The sequence below is a fragment of the Moschus berezovskii genome, chromosome 24, assembly GCF_049115385.1.
Source record: "Moschus berezovskii isolate FMDL1 chromosome 24, NW_MosBer_1.0, whole genome shotgun sequence".
Taxonomy (NCBI): Eukaryota; Metazoa; Chordata; class Mammalia; order Artiodactyla; family Moschidae; genus Moschus; species Moschus berezovskii.
In genome coordinates this window covers 44,423,919-44,446,306 of record NC_142483.1, presented here as the reverse complement: position 1 = coordinate 44,446,306, position 22,388 = coordinate 44,423,919, and the positions used below count along the sequence as shown (strand labels likewise).

General features: G+C 48.3%; 1 protein-coding gene across 1 annotated transcript; it reads right to left on the bottom strand.

Annotated features, from left to right (window-relative positions):
* Nucleotides 1-756: 756 nt before the first annotated feature.
* On the bottom strand, nt 757-22,274 carry CPNE9 (copine family member 9). Its single transcript, XM_055414404.2, has 21 exons — nt 20,874-22,274; nt 20,318-20,358; nt 20,153-20,199; nt 19,955-20,058; nt 19,479-19,515; nt 19,255-19,257; nt 18,906-18,982; nt 15,257-15,320; nt 15,037-15,140; nt 14,738-14,842; nt 12,855-12,896; nt 12,460-12,535; nt 12,298-12,351; nt 11,806-11,867; nt 11,043-11,089; nt 9,699-9,880; nt 9,334-9,461; nt 4,555-4,657; nt 3,816-3,873; nt 3,365-3,438; nt 757-1,278 (listed from the first exon to the last, which is right to left on the bottom strand). The coding sequence occupies exons 1-21, from the start codon at nt 20,939-20,941 to the stop codon at nt 1,093-1,095; spliced, it is 1,662 nt and encodes a 553-aa protein (XP_055270379.1). The 5' UTR covers nt 20,942-22,274; the 3' UTR covers nt 757-1,092.
* Between the last annotated feature and the right edge of the window lie 114 nt (nt 22,275-22,388).

Below are 22,388 nucleotides of genomic sequence, written 5' to 3'. Positions count from 1 at the left end.
TTAGTAGCCATGTGAACTTGGGCAATTTGTTAAATTCTTCCTACCTCATATTACTTATTTGTAAAACTGAGCTCGACAACTCTATTGTCAGTTTTGGGGGGCTTTTGAGAACTTGGGTGCCAAGAAAAGTCTACTTATAAAACAGTACTTGTTGCTTAGCCTGTCCAGTTTTGCCATCAACGGGGAGCGTGAAAGGGTCTGCCAGGGTTCTGGAGCAAAGCCTAAAACATCTGGAAACTTCTAATTTAATATAAACCTTGCATTCGACCCACTATAAAGTATATGTTTTCATATACAATGCCTTCCCCTAAACATCCTAATAAAATTGACGCTCCAGGAAGAGGTTTGCTGGTTAACATCTTGGCATCTGGAGTCAAACTGTTGGGTTCTGTTCAATAAGTGACTTGACCTCTTTGAGTCTCAGATTCTTCATGTGCAAAAGATAAAACAGTGCTTATCTCACAGAATTGCTGTGAGGATTAAATAAGATGATGCATGTAAATTACTTATCAATGTCTGATATGTAGTGAATACTCAAAGAAAATATCAGCTTTTAAAATTATCCTCACTCAAAAAAACTTGAACTAGATGGATTAGAGCAGATTTATACAGAATCATCTTAAAGCTGACCCCTTTTGAGGTCAAGAATCCCTTTTAGAATCTGATAAAAGTTATGGGCCTCTCTCCTCAGGAAAATTGTACACACATAAAGATTCACTTGTTTCTTAAAGTATTTGAAGAATATCTGAAGAGGGGTTAGATGAATGTGTGTTAAGATGGGGATGATCCCTAGCTGAAGCTGTCCTTGCTCTGTCTTTCTCTTGGTGTGTCCCAGACCCTGGGCATCCCAGCCTCCTTCCCCAAGACCCATGAGACAGAAGTGGAGTAAAGATCAGCTTTATTATTGGCAAGAAGGCAGGGAGGTGGTGACAGTGCCAGGCCCTTCTGTGGGTGATGGGGCAGAGGGCTCGACCAGCCAATCCTCCAAGCTGCCCTCCCAGTGAGGTCCGAGGTTCCAGGTGCCTCTGATTTTTAGCAGAAGCAATGGGTGGACAGGCAGGCAGACTGCTGGGCATTGGTTAGGTGGGCTATTCAGGGATGCTCTGGAGCTGGCGTTGGGCTGTGGGTGGCAGGGGGTGGCGGGCGAGGCTGGATGTCCCTGGTGCGCATATAGGACAGTAGCTGCTCTGGGATCTCCGCCAGCACATCCTTGGCAAGTCGGGCCATGCTCAGCACCTGGTTCCCCGACCGGTCAACATAGTCTCGGAATGGGACGAACTGTGACAGGCACGATCAGATATGGGTGGCCAGGAGAGAGAGGACTGGGGAAGGTGGCAGGAGGGAGGCTTCCTTTTTGACCCCTAATATCTCTAAGTATCACTCTCTTTCCCACCTTATCTAGAGAACTTTCTACATTTGCTTTCTCCCCACCCACTTTTTCTTCCACCTTCTATTCACCCTTAAACCACTCTAATCTGGCTTCATGCAGTCTACTGAAACTGCTCTTCCTAACGAAGTCAACAGCATCATGTTCCCCAATCAGTCCAGCAGGCAATGATTTTCACGCATCTTGCTGACTCCCCTTGAGCTTTCCATTACATTTCACCATAATCTTCCTGAACACTTCCCACTCTTGACACATTACATTCTTCTAGATTTTCTCTACCACACCAACCCCAATGCTCTTGGTCTGCCTACTCTCTAAATCTGATGCCTTTTCTTTCTTAATTATCTTCCTGGGTGATTTCATACACATTTACAAACTGTTCCCTGGATTAAGAGGTACAAACTACTTAATATAGACAAAATAAATAAGCAACCAGGATAAATTGTATAACAGGGTATTGTAGCTTTTATCTTGTAATAACTTTAAATGGAGTATAAACTAAAAGCACTGAATCACTATTCTGCATACCTGAAATTAAAACAGTATTGTAAATCGACTGTACTTCAATTAAACAACCCTGTTCCCTGATAACTTCTACATTTATACATCCATCCCTACCTTCTTTTCTTTAAGGCCCAGAGTCACAACTTTGTTGCCCGTATCACATCCCCTTTTGTTTGACTTAGATAACTTAAGCCCAATGTGTTTACAGCTGAATTCTAGGCTTTTCTGCCAAATCTTCCCCTCCTCCAGCCTTTCCTTTCCCAGTAAGTGAGACTATCACTCACCCAGGGGTTCAGTCTAGGAAACTAAGAATCATTCTTGAAGCCCCCCTGACTCCCTATCACCATTTAATCAAATATTCAATTCTCATACATTTTTTCTTAAATTGTCTTTTGAACCTGTTTCTCCTCTCCATCCTCACCGCTCCTATTCCCATCCAAATCCCTGGACGACTTCGAAGGCTTCCTCACTAAACAGATCACCCTGCCTTCTCCCTTGTCCTGCTGCAGTCTGCACTCCTGCAGCCTCTCTGCATGTCTCAAAATACGAGATTGACCATCTCATTTCTCTATCTAAAATCCTTCAGGAGCTTTCTAATTATTTTAGAACAAAGCCCCAAACTTCACCATGCCTGGCATGGCCTTGCCTTCCTCTTCCACTCACCCCTGTGATTCTGCCACCCGGGCCTCTTGCCTTCTCCATGATTGGGCCAGTTATTTTGAACCTAAGGGCCTTCTCACCTGCTGCTTCTCTGCCTGTTATGCTTATACCTTGCTTTAGATTTCAGTTCCAATGTCATTTCCTCGTAGTAGCCTTCCCTGACAATCCTGCCTAATCGGATCCCGGTTACAGACTCTCACTGTGGCGTTTGCTGTCCCTCTGGAGCACTTAGCACAATCTAATGAACTGAGCCATTATTATTGGCTGCCTCCACTAGAGGGCAGGTGCCTTGGGGATCTCTTACACTATGAATCCACCAGGGCTGCAGCAACCTGCCTGTTTCTCAAAAAGAATTTGTTGAATGAATGTAGGAAAGCTGAAAGAGTGAAGGGAAGAAAGGTAAGTGATTAAGAAGGCAGTAAAGGGACTTCCCTGGTGGTCCAGTGGTTAAGAATCCACCTGCCAATGCAGGGGACACAGGTTCAATTCCTGGTCCAGGAAGATCCCACATGCCTTGAGGCACCTAAGACCCTGCGTCACAACTACTGAGCCCACGGTCTAGAGGCCACGGGTCACAGAGCCCAACCTCCACAACAAGAGAAGCTCACATACCTCAACTAAAGAGTAGCCTCCGTTCCCATAAATTTGAGAAAGCCCTGCATGCAGCAATGAAGACCCAGCAGAGCCAATAAATAAAAATTGAAGAAAAAAAAAGGAAGGCAGTAAAGGGGAATGGCTGCTAACTTAGCCCCTCCTCCCCACCATGCCTTTTGACACCATGACTTCCTTTTGACCCCATGACATCAGGTCTACCTGAACGATGTCACGCTCGGCATAGCGTCCCCGAGAGGACACGCGCACATCATCACCGTCCAGCTCTTCCATAGCTGCAGAAAAGACACCCCTCAGCTGATTGGCCTTTCCCACAACAACCCTTGCTGCCCCCTGCCTCTTAGCTCCCCTTTGGAGTCATCAAGAGACCACCTAATGGTTGTATCAAAGTCCTACAGATATTAGGCATTGTAATGGAGTTATTATTATTCCCTCCCACGCATTCCATCATCCTAGGAACCCCAGGAGGGAAGTATTTGTGTCAACAACCTTGGTTATAATGAGGAAATGGGTTCAGAGAAGGTCTGACTTGGCCAAGGTCTGACACAGGCATCCATCCTATCTTCTCTATGAGACAGGCCTGGGTTCCCAGATCCTCCTCTATTTTCCCCAGTTCTTGGTTCCACTCATGAAAACCCCCTATCTTACTCACCTTCAAACATGGCTGGTCCCACACCGACAATAATGATAGACATGGGCAGTGATGAGGCCTATGAGGGGAAAGAGGGTAAATGGTTGGGGTGAGCAGCCATAACAAGGGAAGTGACTGTTAGGGGAAAATTCTCTCTGTGTATAATATTTCGGCACATCTTACAAGCACAGGCACTGATTTCTCTTTGTGCCGGACTATCTTTTCAAGTATGTCTGCATGTGTAACAGCCTTGAAAGATACAGGGTCTTCCTATACAGCAAAGGGCAGGTTTGTTTACTGTCTAGTATAATAAAAGGTCTCATGCTGGAACAAAGGGCAGGCATGCTTACTGCCCATGATAAAAGGCTCAGATTTTCTACACTCAGGGTTTCTGTTCTATAATACAACCCACTGGTCATCTGGCCCTTGGCACACTATCTTCTGGGAAGTGGGACTGAGTGAATCAGAGCCAATGCTGATAGTTGAGCTGTTGCTATTGCTGGGAATAGTGGCATGTGGAATTTCAATTCCTCGACCAAGGATTGAACTCATGCCCCCTGCAGTGGAAGTGTTGACTCTTAACCACTGGACTACCAGGGAAGTCCCACACACCTTTGCTTTTGATCCAGACGTCTTGTGTCCACTGCGAGCATCCATGAAATTGGCAGCCTGACTTGTTAGCTTGCATGTAGGGCAAAGTCTCAACCCCTGGACAGTTATTAACAGTGACCTATTCCTGCCAAACCCTCCTCAGACTTACACTGACAATGGCCTCCTTTGTCTGTGTCATGTCAGAGATGACCCCATCAGTGATGATTAGCAGAACGTAGTACTGGGAACCATCAGAGATCTTGGCTGCAGCCCTGGGGGAGAGGCTAAGATCAGAATTCAGCTGAAAGTCCAGAGAATCCAAAAGAATGTCTATCCCTAAAACTTCCACAGCCGGCCCTGTCAACAGAGGACAAGCACTGGGGCTTCGGAAGCTCATGCTGCTTCCCCAGAGCTGGCTGCCTGCCCCCTCCTGCCATCCCTCCAGTGACACTCACAGAGCATTCACTATGGTAGCTACTGTGTTAGGCATTGTGAGAAAGAAACAGTCCCCCCCAGTCCTCTTGAGAGTAGACATTGAACCACGAATCACATAAATAGCTCTAGAATAGCATTTGTGAGGAGAGTTGGGAGAGAAAAAGCTACTGCTATGTGATTCATGGGGTCGCGGAGAGTCGGACACGACTTAGCGACTGAACTGAACTGATGACAGCGTCCTGTAAGGGATCTTGACGTGGCCCAGGTCAATGAAGACTTCTAGGCTTCTGGGTCCTCAGCAGTCTAACAGCTGCTCCCAGAGTCTTTTTCCTTCTCTGTCAGTCTTTGACTCCCAAGATTTTTTGATCTGAAATGAGTTCAGAAGTCATTGAGTCCAGTCCCCTTATTTTATACATAAGAGAAAAAAGACCTCAGACAGCACAAAGGCCATGGCAGACTTGGTCTCTTGACTTCCAGTCTCAAAGCCTGTGAGGATTGGAAAGGATGGAGCTGTACTATCCAGTAAGGCAGTCCCCAGGTCCTATGGAAATTTATATAAATTAAGTTAAATAAAATTATCTCAGTTCCTTGTTCACCCTAGCAACACTCCAGGTGCTCACTATCTGTATGTGGCAGGGACCTACCATACAGAACATCACAAGATACAGAACATCTCCATCATTGCATCCATCACTGCAGAGAGTTCTGTTGGACAATGCTGATATCTAAGCTTGATATAAGAAATCCAGAGGAAAGCACAGTGAGAGTGGAGAATTCAAACAGCTACAGTTCATTTTGCCCAGGGCCCAGGGTGGGAGTGGGCCATGATCCTCCCTAGCAGCCTTTGCTCTTTTCCTGAATTCTGGCTGCAGCCTCTCCATAGGCTTGGGCTGCCACCGTTTCCTGTCACTCACTCATTCTGCAAATAATCACTGCACACTTGCTGTGTGTGAGGCACCAAGTTTGGTGCTGAGCCTGCAACAGAAAATCGGTGTTGTCCTGGGGGGAGATGGATGCTTACAGCATGATGATGCAGTGAGGTGAGGGCTTTGAGGACACGTCATCTAACCTAAGACCTGAAAAGTGAGTAGGAGTTAGCCAGGAGGAGGTGGAGGTAGAGGTGGGGGGGGGGTGGGAAGGTAAAGGGAAGATGTTCCAGAGAGGAGTGGCATGTGCAAACCAAGACAGAGTGTGTTCTAGGAGATGCAGGTAGGACTACGGAAGAGAGAGGAGGTCAGAGCAATGGGTAAGGGACCCCTCACAAAGGGATTTGTGAGCAGGAGCATTGAGGGGTACGGAAGGGTGTGGGGACTTGGGAGGCACATCTGTGGCTTCCGGAAGAAGCCTGGCACTCCCAAGGCCATTTAGACCTGGAGATGGGTGATGGGCTGGGGAAAGCCAATCTGCACCCCACTTGGCTGTGGGGTGGCAGACAACGAAGAGGCATCTGTGGTCATCAAAATCATGGTTTCACACTTGACATATGTGATCTGATTGAATCCTCACTACCATTCTACGAGGTGGGCACATTTGTTATTCCAAAGTGAAGTTTACCGGCATAAGTAATAACATTCCAAAGGGGTGGTGAAGCTGGGGCCCCAGTCCACCCTTGACCGACTAAGCCTAAAGCCTGAGTTCTTGATGCCTCTGGGCTTCATTCCCGCCTGCTCTTTGGCTACTCCTCCGCGCACGCTGCACATTCTGATCTAGGTGTACTATTCACTGTCTACCGAGCTTGCCCCTTCATGCCTCTGTGCTCTTCACATGCAGTTCCCGCCACCAGGCCTGCTCTGCACATCTTCCTCTGATAAAGTCCAGTTTGCCCTCTGCACCAGCCAAGCAGTCAGGTCCCTCCACAACTAGGCTGCCTTGGGTCTCTTGGATGCCACCCACCAAGATGGGTTGTCTGCCCTTCATGGGTCCTTACACCCATGAGTGTACCAACATGTATGCAAAGGGGAACCCAAGGTCACAGGATACCTGAAGCACCCATTACACTATATGATCTGGTGGATAAAGCTAGATGACTCTTAAGTATACTTAAAACACACCTCCCCACGCCTTAAATTATAGCAAATATGGACATAATGTCAGAAGCATGTAAAATTTGCATGAATTGTTAAGATAAAACATGGGGATTTCAAAGACATTTTCAGGTTGGCTGCTTTCAACCGGGCCCCCAGTTTCCCCTAGGGAAAGCAGTTGTTTGCCTTTGCCAACAGACGACTTGCTGGAAAAGTCTGGGAAGCTCTGGCCTGTAGAAGGTAATGATTTATTTATATTTCTGTCTCCTGCGCCAAGGCGGGAGATCTCAAGGGCAGAGACTAGATCTGATTCATCTGAGTCTCCAGTGCTCCAGCAGATATCTGAGCACACGCAGATGCCCTTTGAATAGTAATAATGATAATAATAGTAACAGTAATAGCTTACACCTATAGCGCTTACCATGTGGCAGGCACTGTTCTATGTGCTTGACGAATATTAAGTTAGTCCTCACAACAGCCCTATGACGTATCTATTATTACCTCACAGCTGAGGAAACAGACACAGAGAGGTTAAGAGTCTTGCCCAAAGTGACACAGCTAGTAAGTAGTAGAGTGGGTGTATTAACTTAGTCTAGCTCTACAGCCCACGTTCATGCTACATTTTTCTTTATAGAATGTTAATCGAATCAGTAAATGAATGAGTGAATCAGCGAATTTGCCCAAGATAATATTTAAGTCTGTTTAATAACATAACAAAAGAAAATGTGCTCAGGTTCCATTATTAAGTGAAAAGATCAGTATTGAAATGTTACATCAAATTTGAAGCCATTATGCCTACATAAGGAAAAGACTGTCATTAATTATGTGCTGCTGCTGCTGCTAAGTCACTTCAGTCATGTCCGACTCTGTGTGACCCCATAGACGGCAGCCTACCAGGCTCCCCCGTCCCTGGGATTCTCCAGGCAAGAACACTGGAGTGGATTGCCATTTCCTTCTCCAATGCATGAAAGTGAAAAGTGAAAGTGAAGTCGCTAAGTTGTGTCCAACTCTTAGCGACCCCATGGACTGAAGCCTACCAGGCTCTGCCATCCATGGGATTTTCCAGGCAAGAGTACTGGAGTGGGGTGCCATTGCTTTCTCCCCATTAATTATATATATATAATATATATATATGTGTGTGTATATATATATATATATCTCTCCATATTCTCATGGGCCATTTTCTGGGTCATTTCTTATTTAATTTCTCCATCCTTAAAATTTCAACAGCAATGTTACATTACTTTTGTAATTAAAGAAACTATTATCTCATGATGAATTAGAAGATAAACTAATCTTTATCAGAGAAAAATGGAGTCTCTGGATATATATATCTCCCTGAAATTCTTCCACTTTTATTATTTTTTTGTTTGTTTCATCTTTTTACTTTCAAGTTTTCTGAGGTATTTTGTTTTACATGGGTCTCTTCTATTTAGCATATAGTATGTATGTGACAGTCACTCAGTTGTGTCCAACTCTTTGCAACCCCATGGACTCTATAGTCCATGGAATTCTCCAGGCCAGAATACTGGAGTGGGTAGCCTTACCCTTCTCCAGGGGATCTTCCCAACCCAGGGATTGAACCCAGGTCTCCCACATTGCAGGCAGATTCTTTACCAGCTGAGCCATAAGGGAAGTCCAGGAATACTGGAGTGGGAAGCCTATCCCTTCTCCAGGGGATCTTCCTGACCCAAGAATCAAACTGAGGCCGCAGGTGGATTCTTTACCAACTGAGCTATCAGGGAAGCCCTTAGCATATAGTAGAATTATTATTTTGTATTTAATCAGAGAAACTTTTTCTTTTAATAGGTGAATTTATCCAACTTAAGTTCATTGATATACATTCAGTTTTAGTTCAGTCATTTTATTTTATTTGCATTAAAAATCATTTGATATGTAAGTTGGATTTTCTTTGTGTTTTTATTCTGAAAATTTGGAGTTACTCTTCTATTTTTAGAAGTTACTCTTCCATCGTTAATCTACAACTTGAGCTCATTTTAATCTACCATGAGCACTGACTATGGGCCAGACACTGTGCTAATTATTCTTATGTTTTTACCTAGTTTTAAGTCCCCAATAACCCTATAAGAAGAAGATGCTCTTATTATCCATTATTATACCCATTTACATGGGTGAATTGGAGGCTTAGAAAGAAGTCAAGTTGCTTCAGGTCAGATGAGGTTAGGGAGTGGTGGACCCAGGGTCACTCCCAGGTTTGATGCCAAAGCTTGTGCCTTATCCACTGTTCCATAGGTCCTTCTCTCTTCCCCAACTTGAGGCCTGGTTTGTTGTTCCCAGGAAGTGGGGTTGGGGCAGCTCACTGACACTCTTTCTACCTCAGAATAAGGCCTGATGTAACCTCTTTATACCAGAGCTTGGCCAACACTGAAACTTTCACCCTCTCCCCAAAGCCTAAATTCACTATCCTAGGGAAGTCAATCCCCTGTCTGGTCCCCTTAATTTCCCCCAGGTCCATCCAGCTTCCTTACCTGGCCACCTGGTTGATGACAGGCGCGAAGTAGGTGGGCCCGTAGAGCTGCACTGTGCGCAGGCTCTGGAAGTAGCTCTCCAGCACACCCTCGATGCCCGCGCAGTTGGGGTCCTCATCATTGTTGTTCTGTCAGGGAAGATGCCCTGCTGGACTGATCCCAGCTCACTCTTGCCTTTCTCCACCGCTCTTTCATACTCCCCTCCAGACTCCAACCCAGCTCCCCTCCTTGCTCTGCCACCCTCCTCTAGATCTTGTTCTGCTGCATGTCCTTGACCCTTAGAAAAAACCTAAGTAAAAGAATTTTGTCAACTTGGGTGGGCCAGATTCCAGAGTGTGGAGTCTAGGCTCTGGCCCATACCATACCAGGGGGAACTGGTGGGAGATCCGTCCCTCTGGAGGGAGCTTGGCGCCAAAGCCATAAGCTGGGAAGAGCTTGTCACTGTCATAGTCCTGGATGATTTCTCCCACTGCCTTGAGGGCCATGGCATAGGCGCTGAGCTGATAAGGACTCATGTAGTGCAGGGAGGTAGGCTGCAGGGGATTCCCTGTAGGGAAACAGGAGCCCCACCTCATGGTCATATTGATGGTCGGTCTGTTCACCTGCCTGTCTTTGTATGCATCTATGCGCTGCCTATCCATTCATCCACTCTTAACCCATGCTGCTGTTGGTGTTTTGTCTCTAAGTCATGTCTGACTGTTACAATCATGACCCCCATGGACTGTAGCCCGCCAGGCTCCTCTGTCCATGGAATTCTCCAGGCAAGAATACTGGAGTGGGTTGCCATTCTCTTCTCTAGGGGATCTTCCCAACCCAGGGATTGAACCCATGTCACCTGTATTGGCAGGCAGATTCTTTGCCACTGAGCCCCCAGAGAAGCCTCTTTACCCATGCATGCCTTCCTTAGTTTACTCAGTCATCCAAATGTTCACTTTCAAACTATCCATGTACCAATCCCTACAGCTATCCATCAGTTCATCCCCTGCTCGTACATCTATTCACCCTTCCACTGGCCATAAATCCACCTATCTATTCATCTCTATCCATCTGCTTCTCCATCCTCTTATCCAGCTAGCCACCCACCTGTGCATCCAGCCAGCCAGCCTGCCATCTATCCACTTGCTCACCTGCCATTTCTCTTTCTTTCCCATCTGTCCATATAACCATACTCTTTTGTCCATCTACTCATTCATTCATCCCTCTCTATCCATCCCATTCATTCACCTGTCTTTCTGTCCTCATATGGATCCATCCACCTGTCCACTCATCTGTTTCCCCAATTTAAGCACTTGTCCATTTGTCCACCCACGTGCCAGTTCATGCATCCACCCCTTCAGCCTATTGCCACTCAGACCCATTTGCCCACTCTGTTCATCTAGCTACCTGCACAGTTATCCACCCATTTACATATTCATCTGTTAGTACACTTCTGTTACCTCCCATCCATTCATGTACTCAGCCACTTCTCAAGCTATCTAGAGCTATTTATCCTTTCAATTTTCTTTGATCCATTTACCCACTTACCTTTCTGTACTCTCCCCCACCATTACCCCCACAACACTCCTGCCCCAGTATTAGCCTGACTTGGCCTTGCCTCAAGCCTGGGCTTCCTGGATAGCTTAACTCTTATTCCCAGGTTTTAATTCAGGCCCATCCCTAATGACTTCTTTAGAATCCCTCCACACCCTATTCCCCCATCCATGCCTCACCATTGGAAGCTGTGAAGTCAATGGCTACTGTGAAGTTCAACTGTGTCCTGTTGGGGAAATAGATGGATTCAGAAATGAGGGACTAGTACTTACTATACCAGGATTTCTCAAACACTTGTATGCACCTGAATCACCTGGGAATCGTGTTAAAAAGCAAATTATGATCCGGATGGTTTGGGTGGAGCCTGAGAGTCTACATTTCTAACAAAATCCCAAGTGAGGCAGATGCTGCTGGCCCATGGAACATACTTTGGGGAGTGTGTTCCCACACGCCTCATTCATTCCTAAATGCCTACCTCATGACATAATATTCATAATTTAATTTAACCCTTACTATAGTCCTGAAGTCGTAATTAACATCTCCATTTTACATAAAATCAGGTTTAGAGAAGAAAAGTACTTTACTGAGGTCTGCTTGCATCCACTAAACCAAGGTGAATGTCCCCTACAGCCTGCTTATCTTTTTCTTCTCTCTTGGCCTGTCCCTCTTGCCTAGCCATAGCTTCTGTCTTGGCTCCAGTAAAGCTATGGGAGACCACGGGTCTGTCATCTTCCCAGGGGGGCTGGAAGCTAGGGCTGAAAGGCAGCCCTATGGAGAGAACTATGACAGACAGCACTCTGCACTTTATAGCCTGCCAAGTGTTTTCCAGTTTGTTTTCATGATCTCACTGGATCCTGACCATTAATGAAGAGTCAAACTGAGGCTCAGAACTGGGAGAAATTCATTGCTGGACTTTCAGTCCAGAGCTTGGCTGTGACTCACCCTCCCTTGATGTAATCGACAAAAGTGAATTCGGAGTCCACAGAAAAGGAGAGCAGCGTCACCTGGGACAGAAGAGGCAGCCCTGCTACTTGGAAAGGGTGGTTGGGCTAGAGAAAGGGAAAGAGGCACTTGCCTCCAGCCCCTGACCCACCCTGTCCGATTTCTCAAAGGGGGAAGCCATCAGAAACATACTTGGATTTCCAAAAGTATATTAAATCATGAAATAAAACTTAGGGCCCCCCCCGGCAGAAAAACGTGCCAAAGATTAAAAAGATCAAACCAATTTCCTTAGGTGAGAGGAAAAACAAGAAAAAAAAAATGAAACAAAAGGAAAGCTGAAATGGTGCCACCGTGTATCCAACATCACTATGTGCAAGTAGTCTGCACCCATAGCTCTCCCATACCCTCACTGAGTGGTCGTGCTGTGTGTCCCCATTCTGGGGACAGAAACAGAAGGATCTACAGAGGGCCAGAGCTCTAGGGCGTACTCACGGTTCCCGAGTTGACGTATTTCTTCTTCTTACATTTCTTCCGAGGGTTAAGTACCTGAGTGAAGTAAGGCAGCGGTGACCGTGGGACACAGAGGAAGGGAAGCACAGACTGAGCACACTTGGGGTGGAGGCCTGGGAAACCTGGGCGGGGCTGAGCTCTCACCTCATACACTGTGAACTGGTTCTGGGCCTTGCTTAGCTCTCGGTAGCTGGTGGTGAACTCACCGATGAAGTCGTGGCTGCAATGAAGCCAGGGGCAGGTAAGCGACTGCTGCTGGCTTGGAGCCACCCCTGAAACCAGTGTTTCATCCTCACTATCCCCTGCCTCTACTTGGTCTGCTAGGCACTGGGCCTTGGGTCAGAAGAGAGACCAACCTAAGAGGAAGAGAAGGGAAGTGACGGTGTCCCAGAGAGACAACTGAGGGGACCAGTTGTGTTCAAGGTCCTGGCATCTGTCATCACCCTCTCTGGCTCCCAAGGCTACTCTGGGGTTCCTAGTGGGTGTGCTACATATTTCGGGGGACTGTTTGGTTTAATTCTAGGAGAGGGCAGTGCTACCTTCCATCCCGGTCCCAGTCGTACACGTCAATCTTCACTGTTCTGAAATGTAGGAGATAAACATAGGCTAGGTGTGCAGGATAAATCTGAGACACCCCCACCCATCATAGTCAAGATGGTCTTGACTATGCACAGATCATCCTTCCATCCATCCATCTGTCCTTCTATCAGCCTTTCTCCCATCTGTCTTATCCATTCATCAGTCCACGAATGCACCCAACCATCGACTGACACTGTCACTGTTACTGCAGCTGCTGCTATTTGCACTACCATTACTATTCTTTACTACTGATTTTTAAAAAAGATTTTGGCCATGCTCCATGGCTTGTGGGATCTTATTTCCCTGACCAGGAACTGAACCCAGGCCCTCAGCAGTGACAGTGCAGAGTCCTAACCACTGTACCACCAGGGAATTCCATTGCTTCCCCGATGGCTCAAAAGGTAAAGACCATGTGTAATGCAGGAGATGTGGATTTGATCCCTGGGTCAGGAAGACCCGTTAGAGTAGGAGATGGCAACCCACTCCAGTATTCTTGTCTGAAAAATCCCATGGATAGAGGAGCCTGTTTGGCTATGGACCAGAGGGCCGCAGAGTCAGACACAACTGAGTACACACACACACACATTCCAGGCGATGTTCTCAGCACTTTCAACGACTAATTTAACAAGCACTCTATAAAGCAAGTATTAATACTATTATTACTTTTGAATAAGGAAACTGAGGCCCCAAAACCAGTAACTTGACTAAGGACCATAACAAGTAAATTGCTGAGCTGAGATTTAAACTCTGACATCCTAGTTCCAAAGACCATGTTCTTAATAGCTATGCCTAAGTCATCTCATATGGCCACTGACCTATGTGGCAGCTCATTCAACTATCCATCCTGCCATCTAGTCACCCTTTTACCCATACAAATTTACCAATCACTTATTAAACTCTATCACCCATATAACTATACATCCAGCCCTTCAATGACTCACTGATACATAGAAGCGTCCATCTGTATCTCTACACATCTACCCAACCAAACACTCAGCCATCTGGTATTTGTCCATCTAATCATCCATTTGTCTACATAACCATCTACTTATGGGCCACTCACCTATCTTCACACTGCCCACTTGTGAATTCATATGGTCAGCCTGTCCATCTACTTTACACTCTCCCATCCATTCCCTCTACCTCCCATTCATCCGTCTATCTATTAACGTACCTGTCATTCCACATGTTTATCCTCCTGCTTTTTCAGTCACCCCTCTGCCTCTCCAACCAACCACCAACCTCTCATATACCCATCCAGCCTCTCAAGCATTTAGCCATCCATCCATTAATCCGCCCATCATCTATCCATCCATGCCCAGCAGTCCACTCACTCACTCATCTGCTATCCATTCATCCATCCCACCCACCAGTCCTCTTATACACCCATCCACATATCCATCTATTCATTCACCAGTTTATCCATTCGTCTGATTATCTATCCATGTATCTGCTCATTCACTTATTCATTTGCCCTTTCATCCATTCATCCGTCCACCCATCCATCTGTCCATCTACCTATTCATCCATGTGGCTATCCATATGCCTTCCCATGCACCCATGCTGCTGCTACTGCTGCTAAGTCACTTCAGTCGTGTCCGACTCTGTGTGACCCCATAGACGGAAGCCCACCAGGCTCCCCTGTCCCTGGAATTCTCCAGGCAAGAACACTGGAGTGGGCTGCCATTTCCTTCTCCACCATGCACCCATATCCATGTCCAAAACTGTCTCACTGAGCAGGATCCTCCCATGCTATTATGGCACTTCTACCTTCATTCTTGGGCCCAAGAACCCCACTCTCACACCCTTGTCCCCTCACTCCTTAGCTTACGCTGATGCAGACCTGTCATAGTCTCCATTGCACAAGGCCCGCACAGGGATGCTGAAGGGCTGCCATACAGGATTCAGTGTGTTTTTCACAACCTCTGTCTTGTGGCAGATGGTGAACCTGGAGAGGACAAGAGGCCTGGATCCTGCCTTTGGGGCAGGACTGAGCCCAGAGACAGGACCTGGTATGCTTGGTTTAAGCACATATTGGGTGCTGCCTTAAGTGAATTCTGGGCTCGGGTCCTGATGGAGTCTAAGATGTCCCAGCCTAAGAGCTCTAATGGGCCCGCAGCAATAGTGGGAGCAGTGACTCACGTGCCATCCTCATTGCTTCTGTAGAACACAAGGAAGGGGTCTGATTTCCCAAAGAAGTCCTTCTTGTCCAGCTTGTTTGCACACAGCTGCATGGTGGCAATATCCTGTGGATGAAGTTGGACTATTGACACTCGAATTGCCCCCAGACTCAGACAGCCCACTAAAGGGAGTCTGGGGAGAGAAGAGAGCCTCCTGGGTCTAGCATGTGGCCCCTACTGACCCGACAATTGCTAAGCTCCTCTGCAGTCAGCAATATGGTCCCACACTTCTTGCCTGGTACACCCCTGGAAGCAGAAAAAGCCTCTGTGTGAGGGGGAAAGAGTAGGAAACGACTGGGGTGGCCAATCTGGGATTGGGTACACCAGGGGATTCAACTTGTCATTTACTGACTGTCCCGAGTGTTTCCATCTCTGGTGGGGTAGGACCTGACTTGGACTGGGGAGGGTCTCTGGCCTGGAAGAAGGGGTTAATTTAGCCGGTGTGGACATATCATGATGGTAGCATGGGAAAGACCGGATTTAGAGTTCTGGGCAAGTTGTTTTCCCTTTCCTTGGGCCCTTGGTTTTCTCTTTATGTAATGAGAATCTTGTCCACCTCTTAGGGTTGTGAAAAGATCAGAATGAATGCATGGAATAAAAAGCAGTTGGTAAGCTTGGTAGATATGAAGGTGGTTCTGTTTCTCAAAGCAGACTCTGCTATATGCCAGGCATTGTTCTAGGTACAGTTTGGCCAGTTGGCACCTTCCAGCTCTGCTAGACCCTGCCTTCAGGGAGTTTCCAGGGGCAGGTGGGATGTCAAGGCCAATAGGCAAGTAGAGCGTGATGTGATGCAATAGTCCTGAATGAAGGGGAGCAATTTCTACCCAGATCTGGGGCAGAAGGACTAGTTTGTTAGGTCAAAGATGCTGTGCTTTCAAAAGATTGTGAAGAGTGAGATCTAAAAGACCAGGGCAGCCTTATCCTCTTCTGATCCAAGAAGAGACACTTGCATATGCCTGGACACCCATCCCCAACTTCCTTTGGGTCTCCAAGCAGTCAGAGGCCTTGTGGATATGGGCCTGCCAACCCTAAACTCTGGGAGAGCCAAAGTGTGACAGAGAGGAAGCTAAGTTGGGAGTATTCTCAGTTCAAGTTTTGATTCCAACTTGCCATGTGATTTTTGTCATCTTTAATATGAGAATTTGAACCATTTCACTGGCTCTTTTGATCTTTGACTCTGTGCTTTAAAAAGATAGCGTGTAATGAGTGCAGGGACTCTCCACCTGCACACCCAGAAGCGAGTCACTGATGCTACTGCCTTCTCACTGTTCTTTCTCTCCTTAATTTTCTCCCTCATGTCCTCACCCAGTGTGAATTCCAGTCACTCTGGACTATAATAATCATTCCCTTCCATCCTACTCCTTTCCCCGAGCCCTTCTCTCACTTCTGTCTACTTATTTGGCAGAACCACAACCTGAGTTAAATCCAGTTCTCTGCCTAACCCATACCACACCTGTACAACTGGATATGGCCAGAGGAAAACCCACACTCATGCTAATTGGTTTCATTTTAGATGTGTGACCATAAACCTCAAGAAGGTCCCTAACCAGTCTGTGCATTCTGAGTCCCTTCCCTCTCCAGTGCTGTGAGATGGCACTTGCACTCCTCCTCCTCAGCCCAAAAAGCCTCCTCCTCCGTCCTCACTTTCAGCCAATGACCTTGTTTCCTACTTCACTGACAAAGCTGAAGCAACCAGAAGACAGTGTCCACAGACCCACTGCACACCTACCCTGCCTCCAGGATCTTCTCCCACACGAGGCCTTCCTACCGTTGCTATAAATGACTGCCATGCGCCTATTTACCCCTCCCCTGTGTGCCACATTCCACACCCTCCTCTTGCCTGTACAGAGACATCACTCCAGCAACTGTCCACCCTTGTTTTTTGATCATGCCATGAGGCATGTGGGATCTTAGTTCCCTGATCAGGGATCGAACCTACACCCTCTACACTGGAGACATAGAATCTTAACCACTGGACCACCAGAGAAGTTCTTTCCCTCTTTGTATTATGTCAGATTTTCAGATTCTACTAGATCATTCCCATTAGCATACAAATGTGATATAATTTTTTTCAGGTTAAAATATTACAAACCTCTTCTTGATATCACTTCCCTCTCCAGCCACCTCTCCTTTTCTCTTCTCCTCTTTTCAGGAAAATTCCTTGAAAGATTCCTAATTCCCATTACTCTCTTCCATTCTCTTCCAAATCTCCCTAACCAGGCTGTTATCCAAACCTCTTCTTCAAAACTCTGACAAGCAGAGTCACCAGCGACTGACACCTTGCTAAACCCAATATCCAGTTCCCAGTCCTCACCTTTCTTGACTGCAGCAGCATTTGACATGATCAACCACTCACTTGTCATTGATGCATGTCTTTTGCTTCCAGGACAGCACCACCCGCTCTCGGTTATCCCCCATTTCATTAATGCTCCTTCTCAGTCTCCCTTCCTAGCTCCAACTCATGGAGTTTTGGTCTTTGGTCTTTCTCTCTCCTCATTCCCTTAGTGATCTCATCTAATCTCATGTCCTTAAAGAGCGTGTAAGATTTATGTTTCTTATTGCCTATTTGAAACATCTACTTGTCTAATAAAAATTTATGAAATTCAATACGTCAGACTGAACTCCTCATTGACTTCCTCCCACAACTTACTCCTCCCTCACCTAAAAAAAAAAATCATCTCTATGGCAACTCCATCTTTCCACTTGTTCAGGCCAAAGGCCTTGGTGTCATCCTCAACTCCTCTTATTCTGTCACATCCATATTCAGTCTGTCAGGAATCTGCTGCTCCATCTTCAATTTATATCCAGAATCTAACTAACTCTCACCTCCTTCACTGCTGGCACTATGGATTACTTCTACTTTTGCCCACCCAAGATGTAGTCTCAACCCAGCAGCATCCTTTGAAAGCAAGTTAAAGCATTCCTCTGCTCAGATCCCTCCACTGACTCCCAACTCAGAGTAAACACTAAAGTCCTCACAGTGGCTCCCAGGACCTAACCGTGAATTCACCAAGTTCACCTCCTCCTTTCTCCCTGCTGCTCCCCCATTTCCACCCACACTGGCCTCCGCGCTGCTCTTTGAACACATCAGACTTCTGCACAGGCAGTTTCCTCTCCTGGAACATTCCTCCTCCAGATATCAGCCCAGCTCACTCCCTTACTTTCTTCAGATTATTGCTCCGAAGTTACCTCTCCATGAGGCCTCCTCAGCCCTTCTGTAGAATACTGCAACACCCATCACCCTGCATTTCCGGTCACTCTAATTCTGTTCTACTTTCATTCCACAGCACTTCATGTCTTCTAGCACATTATGTAATTTACTTATTTATTATTTCAGTTTTGTACTATTTCTCTCCCTCTTCTGTTACATAAGCTCCCTGAGGGCAGGAGCCTTTGTTTCGTTCACCACTGCAACCCAAGCCATTTGAACAGTGGCTCACATAGAGTATATGCCCAGTAGTGTTTTGTGAAATGGATAAATCCTTGGTACCCAGCCCAGGGTATAGCATACAAAGTGTGCTAATAAATATTTAGTGAGTGAATGTAATGTAAATTCCAGAGAACTTGATTTAGTGAGGAAGACTTGGAAGTGGACCTTAAAGGTTGAATCAGATTCAGAAAAAGAGTGAGGTGAGAGAGAGAGGAGATATATATCAGGGCTGAGAGTGACTTGAGCAAAGCCCTGAAGATTGGATTTTCCCAGGAGGTGATGGGAGCCATTGAAGGCACCTGACCAGGGGAATCCCAGCCTTCAGCGATACAGAGTCAGCTGCATCTTTAGGAGAATGCGGAGGCCCGCCCTTCCCTCATTCCCCTTCAGGTTCAGCTCACGTGAGGGGTCGCTCAACTCGGCTGCCCTGGCCTCCGATCACCTCTCCCAGGGCCAGGAACGCTTGGCCCAGGAAATCCTGCACAGAGATACAGAGTCAGCAAGGACAGGAGTGACTGGTGGTGCAGAGTCCCAGCCCAGCCCTGGTGATGCTGCTGCACTGACCACTGCGACTGGAGGCAGTGGAACCACTGAGCCAGGGCTTTAGAGGAGGGACGGAGTCCCCAGAAAAACCACCCTCCTTGGTCCTGACATCTGGAGCCACTGCCTCTACCCTGCCAAGATACCATCCCACCCCTCACCTTTCACACACCACACACGCTGACCCCACCCAGCCCCATTCAGCCTCACCTTCTGAGGGTCCCAGCAGCAGTCGAGAAGGAAGAGTAGCAGTGAATAAGAGGCTCAGGCGGGAAACCGAGGCAGGAACAGGAGAGGAGGGCAGGGAGGGCAGGTTCGGGGCAGAAGAAGGTCGAGTCGGGTTTGAGGGGTAGGAGGGTTCTAAGGAGGGTTGTTTAACACACAGTGAGCGCCGCCTGTGTGCCCAGCCTGCCCGTGAGGGGACAGTCGCTCACCGGTTTGGAGATGTTGGTTTTGGAGTCGACGTTGTACCTGGGAAGAGAGTGGGACCAACATGGGGCGGGGGTGGTGGGAGGACAGCCTGGAAAAGGGGTCCGATTTCGAATCCAGGTTAAAATTGTGGGTGGAGGGTGGGGCAGTCTTGTACCGGAATTCAACCTGGACCTCCTTTGGTCAGGAGTCGGGGTCAGAGGGAGTCAGACCTGGGCAAGGTCAAGTCCGGGGCCCGCTGGGGGCAGGGTCACCTCAGAGGTGGGACTTAGAAAGGGGCGGAGCCAATTAAGGAGAAGGGTTGTCAGCAGGACTAGGCCTGGGGAGTGGCCAACCTAGACTTGGGGGCGGCGCTAAGCCTAGAGAGGAGTCTTTCTAAGTGCCACTGAACTGGGCCTGGGGGTGGAGCCAGGTCGGGGGCCCGCTGGGGGGCGGATCCAGGTTGGGGGAGGTCCAAGCCAGGTTTCTGGGCGGGGCTCACACATCGAAGCGCAGGTTTTGCTTTTCCTCAAAGAAGTAGTCGAGGACGAATTTGCGCACGAAGTCTGGGTTCAGTGTGTTGTCGATCACCTCGGTCCGTCCGAACTGAATGGGGAGTGGACAGTCAGCACGGGGCCTGCTCAAGGGGCAGGTGCTTCCCAGGCACGGCGGTGGACTGGATGAGGGTTCTAGCACTTACCTCCCGCCACTCCTGGCTGGCCCGGCTCTGCGTGTAAAGCACCACCACTGCAGGCGGGATCGGGGCGGGGAGGGAAGAACGTCAGGTCGGCCAGCCCCCCACTCCCCGCCCCTCAGGTGCTCTCGGACCCCAAGTTCCCTCCCTCCCGACCCTGGTGCCGCCTACTGGGGTCGGACTTTGAGAAGGTGTCGAGGTCCAGCAGGTTTCTAGAGAAAGAGACAAACAGACAGACAGCGAGTGGATCATTCTGGAGCCCACTGCCGGTACCCTACCCAGAAGTGGGCACCTAGGGAGGCACGGGGTTCAAATCACACCTCCCTCCCCCGTAACTACACCCTGCCGGGGGCCCGCGTTATCAGCACCCTGGACAACACCGGAAATCTCAGCCCAAGAGCTGTTTCTCTGCGGACTGGACGCGTCCAGACTGCCTCCAAGGGCCCAGGAAAGGGGGTTAGCCCCCAGAACTTTACCCTCCTGGGGCGCAGATCCTACTGGATCCCAGCGACCCATCCCTTCAAGCCGCAGGCTGAGCCCTCTTTTGTGGCTGGGGCTATTCAAGGAAACCCCCTCCCCGCGTCCGCTAGCAACTCCCGTGAGTCTGCATCCGCGATTTTCCCCGGCCCCGATGCTTCTCCTGGGGTCTACCCGCTGCTCGCGCTGAGCCCCTGAGCTGGGTGGTGCTGGGGCAATGCCTAAGCCCTCCCCGGCACAGCCCGCTCACCGGCAGGACACGGTAATTTCAATCTTGGTGGCCGGGACGCTGCGCTCGGAGGCTCCGCTGAAAGACATGGCTGGTCGGGTAGCCGGAGCTGAGGGAGGCTGCGAGACGGGGGCTGCTAGGGGCGGCGGCGGCGGCGGCGGCGGGGCCGGCCCATGTGTCGCCGCGGCGGTGGCGGCGGAGGCTGCGCTCCCTCCAGCCCTGCGTGCGCTCTGGCTGCTCGCGCCTTCACTGTGGCCGGCCGCGCAGCGGCTCCAGATGGCAATGCAGCCCCGCCCGGCCCCGCGGGGGGCCCCCACCCCATTGGAGCAGCCTCCAGTAGGCCAGGAACCTTACACAGATCCGAACTCCAACTCACTAGGTGGGAGAGTCCTCCCAGTGCATCTCCCCGAGGAGAGAGCCAGGCCAGTCCCCACGAGAGCTGTCCAGGATGCTGACCAGCCCCGTATACCTAGTGGGCACTGGAGCAGATTGCTCTTCCTGAGCTGCTCCCTCAAGGATCTGCTTCTTCCCCTTGCCACTCCCGCCCTTCCTCAGTCTCTGAATAGGAATAGTTACACATTTGTTCTCATTAGCTGTGTGACCTTGGGCAAGTTACTCAACATCTCAGTTCACTGGTAAGAATGGCCATAATAGCACACACTTGAGGACGTGTAAAATTTCATCAAGACAACCTATAAACAGGATTTAACATAGGGGATTATACACAGTAAATACTCAAAAAATGTTCATTGGTATTATTTCCCTCTTCTGGGCATTCACACTAATGACCTCTTCTGTATTGAGTCAGAGGTCAGTAAATGGTGCACTGCGCAAAACCTTTTGTCCATGTCTTTGAACCTGCATGACTTCATGGTGTTAGAGATGAAGATACACTGTGAGGATGCAACTCACTGCAGATCACACAGTAAATGAGGGTGCTGGTCAACCAGGTTCACCCTCCCCATATCATCTACTGCCTTCAAGGCCCTGGAAGCCAATCCCTCACTTAATGCAGGGCTGCAGGTCACCTGTATCAGGAGCAGATTGTTTGCTGAACTTGTTAATAATAAAGATTATTTGGGAATTCCCTGGTTGTCCAATGGTTAGGAATTCCCACGCTTTCACTGCTGAGGGTGCAGGTTCAATCCCCAGCCAGGGAACTAAGATCCCAGGGCATGGCCAAAAAAAAAAAAAGGTTCCCCCATCTCTTTTCCCAGCTTAATGAAGATCTCAGCAACTTCAAGTCTAACTTTCAGGCAAGCCTGGAAATCTGCATGGATAAACAGGTTCCCCAAGTGACTGGGGTCCATCCAGGCCTGAGGACCACTGTTCCCACCTTAACAGCCTGTTGCTATGTGTTGCCATCTCACTGGAGAACTCTCATGGCTCATGAATTAAGAGGCACATCCAAGCCTCCAATTTCTTCCTGCTTCCTATGTTCCTCCATCCCCCCTATAAAAACCCCTTCTAGCAAAAGGAAGGAAAGTGAGAACCTTCTAATTAACTCCACAAAGACAGCAACCAAATGATGATGCA